At 42.6% G+C, this 16,103-nt stretch overlaps 1 protein-coding gene and 1 pseudogene across 6 annotated transcripts in view; one reads left to right on the top strand and one right to left on the bottom strand.

Annotated features, from left to right (window-relative positions):
- The window catches only part of SLC25A51 (solute carrier family 25 member 51), a 49,256-nt gene that overhangs the window by 14,169 nt on the left and 18,984 nt on the right, over positions 1 to 16,103 (bottom strand). For 3 of the 6 annotated variants that reach the window (XM_063609029.1, XM_055293642.2, XM_055293641.2), the window contains exon 3: positions 9,829 to 14,448. In XM_063609029.1, coding sequence (XP_063465099.1) covers positions 13,513 to 14,406 — 894 coding nt within the window. In that variant the 5' untranslated portion in view covers positions 14,407 to 14,448 and the 3' untranslated portion in view covers positions 9,829 to 13,512. Of the gene's footprint in view, positions 1 to 8,834; positions 9,561 to 9,828; positions 14,449 to 16,103 lie in introns of those variants that run through there. The other 3 variants (XM_063609031.1, XM_063609030.1, XM_063609032.1) reach the window with 3 other exon arrangements.
- On the top strand, positions 4,416 to 6,992 carry LOC129490756 (bifunctional phosphoribosylaminoimidazole carboxylase/phosphoribosylaminoimidazole succinocarboxamide synthetase-like; annotated as a pseudogene).

Raw genomic sequence — 16,103 nt, 5'->3', positions numbered from 1 at the left:
GGGTACTGATTGGTGTGTTTACAAACTTTGAGCTAGATACAGAGTGCTGATTGGTGTATTTGCAATCCCTTAGCTAGACATAAAGATTCTCCAAATCCCCACCAGACTCAGGAGCCCACTGGGTTCACTCAGTGGATCTCGCGGGGGGGGGGGGCACCGCAGGTGGAGCTGCCTGCCAGTCCCATGCCATGCGCCCGCACTCCTCAGCCCTTGGGCGGTCGATGGGACTGGGCGCCGTGGAGCAGGGGGTGGCGCTTGTCGGGGAGGCTCGGGCCACGCAGGAGCCCATGGTGGGAAGAGCGGGGAGGCTCAGGCATGGCGGGCTGCAGGTCCCAATCCCTGCTCCGTGGGGAGGCACCTAAGGCCTGGCGAGAAATCGAGCACAACAGCTGCTGGCCCAGGTGCTAAGCCCCTCACTGCCCAGGGCCAGCGGGCTGCTCCAAGTGCGGGGCTCGCTGAGCCCATGCCCACCCAGAATTCTAGCTGGCCCGCAAGCACCGCATGCAGCCCTGTTTCCCACCCGTGCCTCTCCCTCCACACCTGCCTGCAGGCTGAGGGAGTTGGCTCCAGCCTCGGCCATCCCAGGAAGGGGCTCCCACAGTGCAGCAGCAGGCTGAAGGGCTCAAGCGTGGCCAGAGTGGGCGCCAAGGCCGAGGAGGTGCCGAGAGCGAGCGAGGGCTGCCAGCACGCTGTCACCTCTCACAACTATTGTTAATAGCAATAAATCCAGAAAAGGAACAACTGAAACTTTAACCAGGGCGTACACAACTCAAAACACTTTTTAGCCTTAAAAAAAAAGTTTTTTTAAAAAACAGTTGTTTCCAGGGAGCCAGGTGCGGTGGCTCACGCCTATAATTCCAGCACTTTGGGAGGCTGAAGCAGGCAGATCACCTGAGGTCAGGAGTTCGAGACCAGCCTGGCCAACATGGCAAAACCCTGTCTCTACTAAAAATACAAAAAATTAGCCGGGCCTGGTGATACATGCTTGTAGTCCCAGCTACTCAGGAGGCTGAGGCAGGAGAATCACTTGAACCTGGGAGGTAGAGGTTGCAGTGAGCCGAGATTGCACCACTGCAAGCGAGACTCTGTCTCAAAAAAAAAATTATCTCTTTGCAAGTTGTTTAAATTATGAGTACTTTAGAATGCTTTGTTGACATTACTTGTTAAAGTCCTTCTCTATAAAAGGTTAGTTTTTGTTGGGGTAAAATGAAGGATCCAAATTTTAATTGTGAAATGGTTACTTTTTAAAAGTTAAAATACAAAGCATCAGGTTTGTTCTGAACACATTGCATTTATTCTTAAGCAGTTATTACCTAAATGGTTTTTTTCTTGCATACTTAATAAATGTATGTAATTAAAAGAAAGATTTCCTGGCATTTATTGGAAGTTGCAGTGTATTGCAGGAAAATCATAATTTTCCTGGTTGCCTGGTCCCTGCTAGTCAGGAGATGGGTAGACCCCTTATTGCTGGGCAGTCTTAGGAAAGAATGTTTTTGTTTGTTTGTTTTGAGACGGAGTCTCACTCTGTCGCCCAGGCTGGAGTGCAGTGGCGTGATCTTTTTTTTTTTTTTTTTCAGACAGAGTCTTGCTGTTGCCCAGGCTGGAGTGCAGTGGCGCGATCGCGGCTCACTGCAGGCTCCGCCCCCCGGGGTTCACGCCATTCTCCTGCCTCAGCCTCCCGAGTAGCTGGGACTACAGGCGCCCGCCACCACGCCCGGCTAATTTTTTGTATTTTTAGTAGAGACGGGGTTTCACTGTGTTAGCCAGGATGGTCTCGATCTCCTGACCTCGTGATCCGCCCGCCTCGGCCTCCCAAAGTGCTGGGATTACAGGCGTGAGCCACCGCGCCCGGCGAGTGGCGTGATCTTGACTCACTGCAAGCTCCGCCTCGCAGGTTCAAGCCATTCTCCTGCCTCAGCCTCCCGAATAGCTGGGACTACAGGTGCCCACCACCAAGCTCAGCTAATTTTTTTGTATTTTTATTAGAGAAGGGGTTTCACCGTGTTAGCCAGGATGGTCTCGATCTCCTGACCTCGTGATCCACCTGCCTCGGCCTCCCAAAGTGCTGGGATTACAGGCGTGAGTCACTGTGCCCGGCAGGAAAGAATGTCTGAAAGATCAGCCTCTGTTTTAGCCACCAGCCCTGTCACAATCAGGAGGGGATAGTCCAGACCTCAGTGGGAGGGAACTGCCATATTATTATCATTAGTGGGGAAGACAAGTAAATTTCTAGGCCACAGGCTTGTGTTCCCTTCTAGCAAGTATTTCAGTGGTATCTTATAACTTCATAGCAATCTAAGAATAGCATACTAAAAAAGCTAAACTGAGTTTCTCAAGTATTCAGCAATAATGATAAACCCCCTAATGCTTTTTCACAACATTTCACCATGAAAATGTCCAAACTGCAAAGTTAAAAGAATTTTACAGTGAACATTGTTTACCAAGGTTTTACCATTAATATTTTACTTGTTTTATCCCTTAACTAACTCTATCCATCAGTCCATCTTAATTTTTTTTTTTTTTTTTTTTGAGACAGAGTCTCTCTGTGTCACCCAGGCTGGAGTGCAGTGGTGCAATCTCGGCTCACTGCAACCTCCGTCTCCCAGGTTCAAGTGATTCTCCTGATTCAGCCTCCCAAGTCGCTGGAGTTACAGGCACCCACCATCATGCCTGGCCAATTTTTGTATTGTTAGTAGAGATGGGGTTTCACCATGTTGGCCAGGCTGGTCTCGAACTCCTGACCTCAGGTGATCCACCTGTCTCGGCCTCCCCAAATGCTGGGATTTACAGGCATGAGCCACCGCACCCAGCCTAATCCATCTTAATTTTTGATGCATTTTAAATTGCTGACATCTGTACCCATCCTTCTAAAAGCCTCACATGACTAGAGTTTAACAATTGTTTTTTTCTTTTGTTGTAAAATTTACATACAATGAAGTACACAGATTAACTCTACATTACTTAAATTTATATAAATGTATACACCTATGTAACCCAAACTTCTGTGAACATATAGACTACTACCACCATCCCAGCAAGTTCTCTCCTGCCTCTTCCAGGTGAACCTCTGCCCCCATCCTTCCAGAGGGAACCATTGTTTTTTTTTTTCTGCTATAGATTTTCCTCTTCTAGAACTTCATATAAATGAAATTATCCATTATGTATTCCTCTTCATTTCTAAAAGAAATTCTTAAGAAATTAAAAGTGTTTCCGAAACAAGAATAATTGATAAAGAAAGTATCAGAGATCAGATTGATTACTTCATTAAATGTATTTATTATGAGAACCTCTAATCTGTGGATATAGAAATCTGAAAGACAGACCCTGCCCTCAAGGAGATCACATTGTCCTGGCAGATAAAGTACAAACATGCAGTTAGAGACAGGCAAGAAACAGTTATCACTTGGCACAGAAGGGGCCTAATCCAGCCTGGGAGGCAATGGAGAAATCAAGGGACATTTACATTTTTACTTTGGAACCTGTCTTGGGCAGCCAATGCTCTTTATTTTCCATAAGTCTAGAACCTCTTAACTCAAAATGATTTGTCCTGAAATTGCAGTTTTACAATACTGAATGGGTGTAATACAAATTCGCTAAATAAAATAAATGAGGAAAAAACTGTAAAAGGCACAAACTGAAATTATTGGGGATTCTGTTTTCCTCTAGTTCAAGTTGAAATAAGACTCAAATAGATGTGGTATTGCTCCCAAACACAAATAACATGTATTCCTGTTCTTGGATCACAAGCGGCAGCAGCTTTCAAGAGCTCTAGATAGCAACAGCTATCTTCTTGGACTTCCCTTTAACTTTCTCAAGGTATATAAATCCTGTTGCTGGCTGGGCATGGTGGCTCACGCCTGTAATCCCAGCACTTTGGGAGGCTGAGGCGGGAGGATCACTTGAGGCCAGGAGTTTGAGACCAGCCTAGGCAACATAGCAAGACCCCATCTCTACCAAAAACCAAAACCAAATCAATTGTATCTTCAAACTGAGGCCCTCATCTCCTAATTTTTTTTACTCTTTACTTCCATATTTTACACACAGATTACAAATGAAAGATCCTGTTTCCATCTGTACCCACTTTTTCCTACTCTTGGTCCTTCTCAGAACTCTATCACTGTTATTTAGTGAGGAGGGGAAGCCCAAGAAAACCTGGAAATTTGTTTAGCCACACTTTCCCCAGAAAACTGAGGGGCTAAGGAAAATTCTGAAGCTTCTTTTGCCCAAGGAAACAAGAAAGCTACTTACTATAAACCACCCATTATAGATATGATGACCCTTGAAAGTTTTTTCTTCATATTATCTGAAACAGAGAGCATCTCAGTGTAACTAAATGCATTTTTTAGTGTACATCAGAAGGAAGTAATTGCTTAATAAAGAGTACCTGAACTGAGTTTGTTTTATTTCTGTTGATCATGAAAGGTAGAGCAGCTATAGAGGTGAGCTGCCCTGAAACAATGTAAGCAAGTCACTGCCTTAATGATGCTTCTAACAGTAACAAAGCAGTGCTCCATGACAAACTATTCTAAAGAATACTTTCTTCTTGCTCTTCCTAGTCAATTTCATTCGATTGAGTTCCCCAATTCAGAAACAGTGCCAGGAGGGATAAGAAAAATGGAGTGCCTGTACCTCTGAATCCTGACTCATGCACAAGTGCTTTATCTCAAATTGGCTAGACATTTCTCAGAGTAAAGGATCACTGGCAGTGTTCGGAAACTAAAGGAGAATAAAGAACAGTCTCATCAATCATGCAGCTTATGTTGTGGACTGAATTCGTATGTTGAAGCCCTAACTTCCAATGTGACAGTGTTTGGAGGTGAGGCCTTTGGGTGGTAATTAGGGTTAGATGAAGTCATGAGAGAGGTGCCCATGATGGGATTAGTAATCTTATAAAGATAACTAATTTATAATTACTTATAAAGGGCTGAGATTAGAACTTTCTCTCCATTATGTGAGGACATAGCAAGAGGACAGCCCTCTGCAAACCAGAGAGAGGGCCCTCACCAGGAACCAAATCTGCTGGCTCCTTGATCTTGGACTTCCCAACCTCCAGAACCATGAGAAATAAATGTTGTTTAAGCCAGTGGTCCCCAACCTTTTTGGCACCAAGGACTGGTTTTATGGAAGACAAATTTTCCACAGATAGGTGGAGTGAGGCAATGGTTTTGGGATGAAACTGTTCCACCTCAGATCATCAGGCATTAGATTTTCATAAGGAGTGCACAATCTAGATCCCTTGCATTTGCAGTTCACAATAGGGTTTGCATTCCAATGAGAATCTAACACTGCCACTGATCTGACAGGAGGCAGAGCTCAGGTGGTAATGCTCACTTACCCACTGCTCACCTCCTGCTGTGCAGCCTGGCTCCGAACAGATGGGAACCTGTCCATGGCCCAGGGGATGGGGAACCCTGATTTAAGTCATCCAGTCTATGGTACTTCACTATGGCAGCCCAAGCTAAAACAATTCAGTACTTTAAGATCAATGTAAAAATTACCTTTTCCTTAAATGACCTCCATGACCCATTAACAATGAAGGCTGACCTTCATTTGGTCATTTCATAGGATATTCCAGAATGCTGTGATACTGAATATCCATGTGTCCCATCATTCTTGATTCTTCTTTTTTTTTTTTTTTTTTTTTGTGAGACAAGGTCTTACTATATTGCCTAGGCTGGACTTGAACTCTCAAACTCCTGGGCTCAATAGATCCTCCTGCCTTGGCACCCAAAATGCTGAGATTGCAGGCGTGAGCCACTGTGCCCTGCCAGGACTGGCTTTTTAAAGAGGCAACAGGGCCGGGCATGGTGGCTCATGCCTGTAATCCCAGCACTTTGGGAGGCTGAGGTGGGTGGATCATTTGAGCTCAGAAGTTTGAGACCAGCCCAGGCAACATAGTGAAACCGTCTCTACAAAAAATACAAAATTTAGCTGGGTGTAGTGGCACACACCTGTGGTCTAGGGAACAGCTAATTGCAGCAAAATTTGGCTTTGCTGCACTTGGTATAAAACTGAAGTGGATATCATGAGTCATGCCACATAGGCTGTTTTTGAAATACCGGAGAAATCCCGGTTGCCCCCACCCAGAACTGTACACTGGTTGATATGAAGATTGAATTTGGTGTTGATGTGACCAGCAAAGAAATTGTTCTCACTGATGTTATTGATAATGATTCCTAGAGACACTGACCATCAGGAGATCAAAGCCAATAGAAAGACAGTCTTTTAATCATACTTTTAAAAATGTTATTTTAAAAAAATAGAACCAGTCTTGCTATGTTGCCCAGGGTCAAGCAATCCTCCTGCCTTAGCCTCACAAAGTGCTGGGATTACAGGCGTGAGCCACCACTCCTGGCCGAAACAGTCTTATCAAGGCTTCAGTGTAACTCCTGAAGGGTTCCAAATGGTAAAGAAAAACTTTGCATGGGTTGTAGAGAGTAGAGTCGCTTTTGAAATCAGAAAGTCAGTGCAGTGTTATAGTACTGATGGGTTCTACTTCTGATCTTAGTCACTGTGAAAAAAATCAAGGCCTGTGGAAATTTTGGCATTCCATGTAGACTTCTGTAACATCTGCACATAAAGGACCAGAAGAAACGCTGAGGATTAAAGCTGAGTATGAAGGGGTGGCAGTCGTACTGTATTTGTGGCAGTGGCAGGCAGAAGCAATGGTTTGGGATCGGTGATGTTTGGGAACACTGCACATCCAGTTATCTGCTGTCCTCCCCTCACACCAGACTAAGAAGTTCGGGATGTGTCGTCTTCTCTTCGACTACCCAGTGGTCTCAGCTATTCAACCATACTTTCTCCAGAAGGATCAGCTCAGTTTGCTGCTCAGATATTTGGATTAAACAACTATTATGGGGCAAACTGCAAGCAAGCACTTTGAACACATGGATTTCTTGGAAGAAAGGTGACAAGAAAATCAGAGAAAGAACATCATTGCATTTTTAGGGGGAAAACTACAAATTTCTAATTAAGCTGCAGAAAAACTAAGCAAGATGAAAAAATAATTAGAGAACACAAATAAAATGTACTAGTGAATACATGCTTCTCTAGACCCAAACAAAAACTATTTGCAACGTAATTAAAACAGGTAAGTGCTGTGAAAAATAGAAACATGGTGACATAGGAAGAGCCTGATGGGGGAACCTAACCGAGTCCTGAGAGTGTAAGCCAGCTTCCCCAAGGAAGTGACATTTCCACCGAGATCTGAAGGACAGCAGTCTATAAATGAAGTAGAGAAAGGCAGTGCTGAGGGCAGAGGCTGGGAGCAAGATGAGTACAGCGTGCCCCAAGTAATCAGGAGTGCTGGTGGCTGGAGTGCAGAGACAGCAGTGCAGTTTTAGCTAGAGATGAGAGTAAGGGAGGCAAGGGCTGGATCATCCTGTCTCCTGTAGGCCACAGCAAGGTGTTTGGTCTTCATGGCAGAGGAAAGGCATTTATTGAAGTGACATTTTAAAAAATTAACTAATGGCTGGGCGCGGTGGCTCACGCCTGTAATCCCAGCACTTTGGGAGGCTGAGGCAGGTGGATCACTTGACGTCAGGAGTTTTGAGACCAGCCTGGAGCAAAACCCTGTCTCTACTGAAAAAATATAAAATTTAGCCAGGTGTGATGGCGGATGCCTGCAATCCCAGCTACTCAGGAGGCTGAGGCAGGAGAATCGCTTTAACACAGGAGGTGGAGGGTGCAATGAGCCAAGATTTCACCACTGCACTCCAGCCTGGGTGACAGAGACCATGTCTCAAAAAAAAAAAAAAATTATTGACAATACGAAGAATAGCTTGAAGGGAGATAAGAATGAGATAAATCCTATTTTACCTTCAATTTCTACTTTAAAATCAGATACACTCATTTGGAGAAAAAATTTCCTAGTTGGGAACGTCAGATAAATAGATTTAAGGCAGCGAGTGCGGTGGCTCACGCCTGTAATCCCAGCACTTTGGGAGGCCGAGGCGGGTGGATCACTTGAGGTTGGGAGTTTGAGATCAGCCTGACCAACATGGCAAAACCCCATCTCTACTAAAAATACAAAATTAGCCAGCCGTGGTGGCGCATGCCTGTAATCCCAGCTACTCGGGAGGCTGAGGCAGGAGAATCGCTTGAACCCAGGGGTCGGAGGTTGCTGTGAGCTGAGATCATGCCATTGCACTCCAGCCTGGTCAACAAGAGCGAAACCCTGTCTCTAAATAAATAAGTAAATAAATAAATAAAAAGATTTAAGATGGGAACCAGTCTCTTGGGGATTGGGAGTGCTCTGTAGCTATGCAGAGATCCCCCAGGGCCGTTCCTGGCCACACCTACTCCTCACTCTGGAGGTCTAGAACTCTACAGTGGCTGCTAGAACTCTACGGTGGCTGCTAGAACTCTACGGTGGCTGCTAGAACTCTACGGTGGCTGCTAGAACTCTACGGTGGCTGCTAGAACTCTACGGTGGCTGCTAGAACTCTACGGTGGCTGCTAGAATTCTACGGTGGCTGCTAGAACTCTACGGTGGCTGCTTGAGCTCTACAGTGGCTGCTATGGGTGGGTTAAAAGATTTCATCAGGCCGGGCGCGGTGGCTCACGCCTGTAATCCCAGCACTTTGGGAGGTCGAGGTGGGTGGATCACAAGGTCAGGAGTTCGAGACCAGCCTGGCCAATAAGGTGAAACCCCGTCTCTACTAAAAATACAAAAAAATTAGCCGGGCGTGGTGGCACATGCCTGTAATCCCAGCTACTCGGGAGGCTGAGGCAGGAGAATTGCTTGAATCTGGGAGGCAGAGGTTGCAGTGAGCCGAGATCGCACCACTGCACTCCAGCCTGGGTGACAGAGCGAGACTCCACCTCAAAAAAAAAAAAGATTTCATCAGATGATATGATGATTAAACACTCTTTTTATCAAATCTAAATTTACAAGTTCAGGATATTGCACTTTCTCTTTATGATGGATTTCAATCCAAAACAGGACTTTTAGAAGCAACTGCTCCTTTACCTTGCTGTCCTTATCAGGCAACCTCAATGATCTCTAAAGCCAGGAAACAACCTAAAACTTAACATGCAAATTCACAATGTGGCTAAAACTTCACACTCTCCTAACCAATGAGCTACAACAGAAAGGAGCAGCTCTGAAGGCAAAAGTAGACATTAAAAAAAAAAAAAAACTGAAAAGCACAAACATCCAGACTATGTAACTTGGGAGTAAACATTACGTGAGGCTACTCTATTACAACAGAAAGTACTGATAAGCTAAACCAAGAAAGTTTAAACTCAGTAGGGAAGGTTATTAAATATGAGGAAGACCTTTAAGAAATAAAATGTGGCAGGCACAGTGGCTCACGCCTGTAATCCCAGACCTTTGGGAGGCCAAGGTGGGTGGATTGCTTGAGCCCAGGAATTAAAGACCAGCCTGGGCAACATGGTGAAACCCTATCTCTACAAAAGTTAGCTGGGCTTGGTGGCACGTACCTGTAGTCCCAGCTACTCAGGAGGCTGAGGCGGAAGGATCGCTTGAGCCCAGGAAGTCAAGCTATGGTGAGCCATGATCATGCCACTACACTCCAGCCCGGGCAACAGAAACCCTGTCAAACAAACAAACAAACAAACAAACAGCTTTGCAGTTAAACTACCTGGAAAATAAAACTTATATGAAACCCCTCTTGACCAAATAAGATGGATAGACAAAGGAATGTTTTACCTGCAACATCCCCAGGTTAAGTTGCTGAAAGTCAAGGTAGTGTGCTAAATGTTTTCTGAATAAAAAGACTAACAGATCAATCTATTAATACCACAAAAAAGGAATGTGCCAGTAACAAGGAACTACTCAACCATAAGAGAAGACCAAAAAGAGCGGGCTTAAAAAACAAACTTTATTCCAAATTATCAAAAAAAAAAAGTGTTAACTCTGAAACATTTAACAGATTTCATTTAAACTCATATGGTCATAAAACTCAAACTATCAAACAAAAATAGCATTGTGCGCTTAACCACTTCCAATAATGAACCTTCAAGAGGAAACATTTAGAGACTCCCACACAATTTGGGAGCCAATAGGCAACACATATTTAATATTAAGCAAAGACAGCATTCAAAACTAAAAATCTTCAAATTTCAAGAGAATACCTGTTCAAGTCTTTGATATGCATTTGCACAAAAGAAATATTTTAATTTTAAAGAAACCAAGTCTGAGTGCTTATACTTTCTTCAAATGTAATCTCCTGTCCACCCTTCACTTTATGACTGCATACACCTCACTCTACTTCATCTACACTGAACCAGTGTTCGTTCAACATGATTGGCTTCACTCGAAGCCCTCTAGATCCCATTTCATATATCCCATCGACCACCATGATTCCCTTACATGTTTGCACAGCCTTATACTGAGTATTACATTGTAACCAAGCTTGGGAATTTCAGGTATCCAAAGGTAATTATATACACAAACGATTCTGTTTTATTGCACAGTTCACAATATAGCCGGTGATCACGCAGCCAACCATGTTAAGATGAATACCGACTATTTAGACAAACACATCGATTTTGTCCCCAACCACAAATGAAACAAGAAAGACACACATATTCGCCACCATATCAAGGTTGTGTTTACTCTGTGGTGCAGTCCTGAGGGCTCATACCACTCTCAGTGTGTTCAATACGGAATCCATAACATTTCTGGTGGCATCACACATGAAGTATAGGACACAAGACCGTAAGTGTCCTGCGCTCATAAGCCATTTGTGCCACATATGTAACAGAAAGGCCACTTTTAAAGCTTTTCAGATCTTCAATCTTGTTTGCCTTTTCACTTTTTTTTTTTTTTTTTGAGACAGAGTCTCACTCTGTCACCCAGGCTGGAGTGCAGTGGTGCAATCTCGGCTCACTGCAACCTCAGCCTCCCAGGTTCAAGCGATTCTCCTGCCTCAGCCTCCCGGGTAGCTGGGATCACAGGCATGTGCCACCACACCTGGCTAATTTTTTGTATTTTTAGTAGAGATGGGGTTTCGCCGTGTTGGCCAGGCTGGTCTCAAACTTCCAACCTCAAGTGATCCACCCGCCTCGGCCTCCCAAAGTGCTGGGATTACATGCGTGAGCCACTGCACCCGGCCTGCCTTTTCAAAGTTGTTACCACACTAGTTCATACTGAAGGTAAAAGCAATAGTTAGAATCTCTTATTAACAACACATTTTGACTTCAAGTTCAGACAAAGCTGTTGGTTAAAAGTTCTGCTAAATTTTTTGTCAAATTAAGAAGTCTATAGGACAACACAAAACCATCCCTGGTAATGTATTTGCAGTTTGGTCTTCAAAAGCTGTAAAGAGTGACAAAGAAATAAAAAAAATACTGAGTTAAAACCATTAAAAATATTTATTAACAATTGTTTTTAAACGCCACTTATTTGAGACAGCAGAAACCAAAGCATTTTCTTTAGAATTCTCACTTAGCTTGTCTTTCACAAAAGTGCTTTAGAACTCAGATTTCTACCACCTGTATGGAGTGTAAAGACAACAGAAAGCCCAACAAAACCAAAGGCCCAATGGTGTCTATTCCCAGGGCCAAGGTATAACCCCAGGCTAACCCACCTGCCCTGGGCTGAGTAGCTGGACATGCCTGTGAGTGCTCAGTCACACACATGATTGAGGGGGTCAGGCACCAAGGTGCCTTTATTTATTCATTTCTCAAACTCAATTCCCTTCAAATCCTGACTCTTTAATAGGCCAAAGGATGCTACTCATATTTATTTGGTGCCAAATTATTATTTTTTAAATCCTTACATCTGCACCTTGAAAGCAAACTGCAATATCCAGCACAACATTGTCAGAGCTGCTGTATGGCTATTTAGCTTTATTACTGCCTGGCTAATGCTTAATACGCTTCATCCTTTACAGCTGGAAGAAGGATAGTCACTGTATTTAACCAGCCATAGTGCATTTAGAGGTCAACAGCTTTTACGGACTATTTGCCCAGGAACTTTCAGTAAACTACCAAGTTGAGGTCTTTATTTTGGTCAGTATGTGTAAATATTCACATGCAATTACCCAGAAAGAAGAAAAACTGGTTAACAAGAAACCTACTGTCATGTCAGATGCTGGAAGTCGATCTTTAGCTACATAATATTTACAGAAAGGGTTTTAAGATGCATAATCCACTTTTTCAGTCTGTCTCTTGTATTTCATTAGTCAATTGGAAGTGGCATATGAGTTCCATCTGGAAAAAATATTTTCACATTTTCTAATTCTTTTGACAAATAAGTTTTTGTCTGTTAAGGGATGAGAATGCCATTTGGCTATTACCTACTTTTAGAGTTCAAACTAACCCTTCAAATGTCTTTATTTAGATCGTATGCTCTCAAACTATCTTATTGTTTTACTGACACAATGGTAAAACTGGGTTCCCAAAATGTCAAAACCCTAATGGAGTCTTTATTTCCAAGAGTAAAATAAAAGACAGCGAACACTGTGGGATGAAAACTATCCTGAGCCTTTTTTCCCCTCTCTGTAACATTTAGAAACTAGGGGGAAAACGTGGGATTGCATTAATAGACTTCCAAAACAAAATGTTACGGAAGTGTTTATTTTTTAAAAGGAGAGTTTTAAGAGAACAAGATGCTTGAATATGACCAACTCCCACTCAAGGGGAAAAATAACCACAGACCTTTGCTGAGATGGCACCAGTAATTCAAAGAAACCAAGCTAACCAGAATTTGATCCACATACAAAATAAAAACTTGTTAACAAGATGGAACAACTATAACAAGATTTAAGTCCCTTCATCTTTTGGCAATGAAATAAGTGAAATTATAACATAAGGACATTTTGGAAGGGTTGAAGGTCACAGTCAGAATCAAACAGAAAACTTTCAAACCTAGAAAGCAAAACAGGAACTTTCACAGCTCCTTGATCTACCATATCTAAATAGAAATAGTATAATGACTATCCAATAGGTGCTTAGTTTCAAAACTAATACAAGCAATTTATCATGAAAAGCCTATACCTAATAAGCTGTTTTTCTTCTCTGTTCTGCCCCTTTGTCATATGCTTGAGCTTAATGAAGACTGTCCTCTGCAGCTGCTCCTAAGGGCAGAGAAGCAAGCAATGGAGTAACAAAGGAAGCCTGAGGAGCCCCTGGCCCCTGAGGACCTTCTCTCTGGCCGGTCACAGCCACTTACGTTTCAATGCAGGAGATTTCAAGACTGGTTTGAGAAAAAGAATCCTATCTTGGGGATTAGGTTCCCTGTCAAAGGCCATCAGATGGACAGCTATTTACCAGGCAATTAGCCTAAAGCTCTTAGGTAATGATAAAAACAAACAAACAAACAAAAAAACAGAAAACAAAACAAAACAAAAACCTTGTATTTTCCTATTGGAACCTTTTATTCTATTTTGTTGATGCTTAAGGAAAAAAGCTTTGCCCATAACTCACTGTGGTCTGGAGTTATGACACCAACTTGTATTTGGCCAATTAAGAAAGAGGCCGAACTGCATTCTTCTTAGAAGTGTTATTCAGTTGATAAATGGCACTTAACTGATGGTTTTTTCATATAACCTTTAACAAGAACTCATAAGTTGCATTGATTATGCCCCAAGAGATAAGGGACCGATGGTAATTCAGATGGGCACCTCTGAAAAGATTTATTAGTTTTCTGTCCCGTTCCAGCCAGATTTTTTGGAAAACCTTGGGGAAAGACTGAAATTCCCCACCAATCTGAGACTGTATGCGAGTTTTTACAACATTAATTGGAAAAAACAAGAATCCCAACATGGCACCCAACAGACCTCCACAGATAAAATCATTGACCAGATGAGCACTGTGAGTCGTTGCTGTAGGCAGATGCTCCTTAATGGGACCTCGAAGGCCGAAAAACAAGACATTGCTGAGTCCATTCCGGAAAAGAATGGGCACCAAGCCTCGATAATACTCTCCAATTCCATGACATTTCAGTGCCTTGAAAGCCTGGTAAGTGTTGGTAAATTTGTCATGATGCTTGTGGTCTTGAAGCAATGTCTGAACTCTTTCCAGTGGAGTGAAAATTGCTTCTGTTGTCCCTGCAAGCACTGCCGCCACGCCACTGGTTGCAAACTCTGGAGCACTGACATGCTTGTGGAGAAGGCAGGATAAATCCTCATACAGACCAAACATAAGTGCAAGGGTAGTTGTCTTCTGCATCAATGGGGGAAGGATTCCACGATACAAATTTCGAAATCCATCCCTTCTCAACTGAAGTATTGCATCCCGGGTTTTGATGCCATACAGCTGTTGTCGAAAGAGGACCTTCTGAATGGGAAATGTGATTGCGACGTTGTTGAAGGCTGCACAGCAGCCACACAAGTAATGCTTCATCTCACCAACATTTGTAATATGAGGTGATATATCTTGTTTTGAAGAGGTTAGTATTGGTGGCCTCTTTTCATGAGCTTCTGAATCCATCATGTTGCTTAAGATCTTTCTTTTTCATGAAGGACTTTTTTTAACCTAGAAATAATAAATGACAACGGGTAAACCCATTTTATAGAGGGCTAAACACATGGGCTTTCTCCCTAATCCATCCTCTAATATCTGGACACCACACTTTCCTTTTCAGACTAGATCAGTGATTCTTAAAGCGTTTTCAGAAGACCCCTGGAAGTCCCTGAGATCCTTTTGGGAGTCCAGGAGGTTTTCCTGTTTCAAACTACATATCTATGTGAGGCTTGATTTTTTTGCATATACTTTGATCAAAATGACTTATCACAACAGACTGAATGCAGTAAACAGGAAACTCCATCTGTCTTTTAAGTCAGACATGCAAGAGGCTTAGAAAACTGTAAAATATTTTCTAATGACTGTAAAATCATTAGAAAAAAATGGGAGGCATGAACGTTATTTTTCATGAAAATGTGTTAACATGTAATGTGTTTATCACTACCTTAAAATTCATATTTTAATCTTAAATTCCTAAAGACCCTGAATATCAGTCCACATAAACAAAGGCTGTTTGGGGCCCACAATTTTTAAGAGTGTAAAGGAGTCCTAACACCAAAAACTTTCAGAGCCACTAGACTAGTTCGTAATTACTGACTACACTATATAAGGGTATCTATCTATTGTCCTGCTGAAATAGGTCCACATTCCTCCCATGAGAAATAAAATAGCAAGACATGCATTCATTCTATTAATATTTACACTTCTTTGGTACCTACTATGAACTAGGTCCTCTGATAAGTTGCTAGAGATTCAAAGATAAGGAACTCACAAACTAATAGAATGTGCCAAGGTGAACAATTACACCAATGTGACAGCTTCTATGATAACCAACCATTGTGGGAACACAGGTAAGGGACACTGAACATGCACCTTGGAAGGTGGAGGTGTGGGACGATGGGGGCAAGGAAGGCCTACAGGTATGTACCATGCACTCTATTTTCATGTATGAATTCTCAAAACAACTCCATAATTATTTTTCCAGTTTTACAAATGAATAAAACCAGTATACTCTTTTGTTCTGTTCAAGGCACAGCTAGTAACTGGTGAGGTCAGCATTCTGAAATGAAGTCTGACTGATTCCAGGGCTCATATCCCTGCTACCATATCACAGAGGGCAATGACTTTGTGAGGCTGCCCTGGGATAAGAGGTAGCTATACTAGATACTGCTGAAAATGACTGGAACTAAGCCAAAGTTCCACCCCTATAATATACCTCCTTCTGTAAAATGCATGATCTTTCCTTGCCAGTCATCTAAATCTGATTCCTCCTCCCTGAAAAAATCTAGATCCAAATAGTTGGGTCATACAGAACAATTCCTACCTCCCAGTTCTGGTCTTGGAAATCACCTTTATTTGGGGGATAACATGATAACTGTATTATATCTTAGATATAATAGAAATACACAGAAGCTTCTATATATATTAGAAATATACAGAAGCTTCTGTATATTAGAAATATACAGAAGCTTCTGTTTATTAGAAATATATACACACATATGTGTATGTGTGTGTGTTTATGAGGCTAAATATTTTTTAATTGGATTTTAATTCCTTAACAGTAACAGACGGCCAGGCATGGTGGCTTATGCCTGTAATCCCAGCACTTTGGGAGGCTGGGGCAGCAGGAGTGCTTGAATCAGGAGTTTGAGACCAGTGTGGGCAAC

The sequence above is a fragment of the Symphalangus syndactylus genome, chromosome 9, assembly GCF_028878055.3.
Source record: "Symphalangus syndactylus isolate Jambi chromosome 9, NHGRI_mSymSyn1-v2.1_pri, whole genome shotgun sequence".
Classification (NCBI taxonomy): Eukaryota; Metazoa; Chordata; class Mammalia; order Primates; family Hylobatidae; genus Symphalangus; species Symphalangus syndactylus.
The sequence above is the reverse complement of the archived record's forward strand: the minus strand, read 5'-3'. Positions and strand labels throughout refer to the sequence as shown.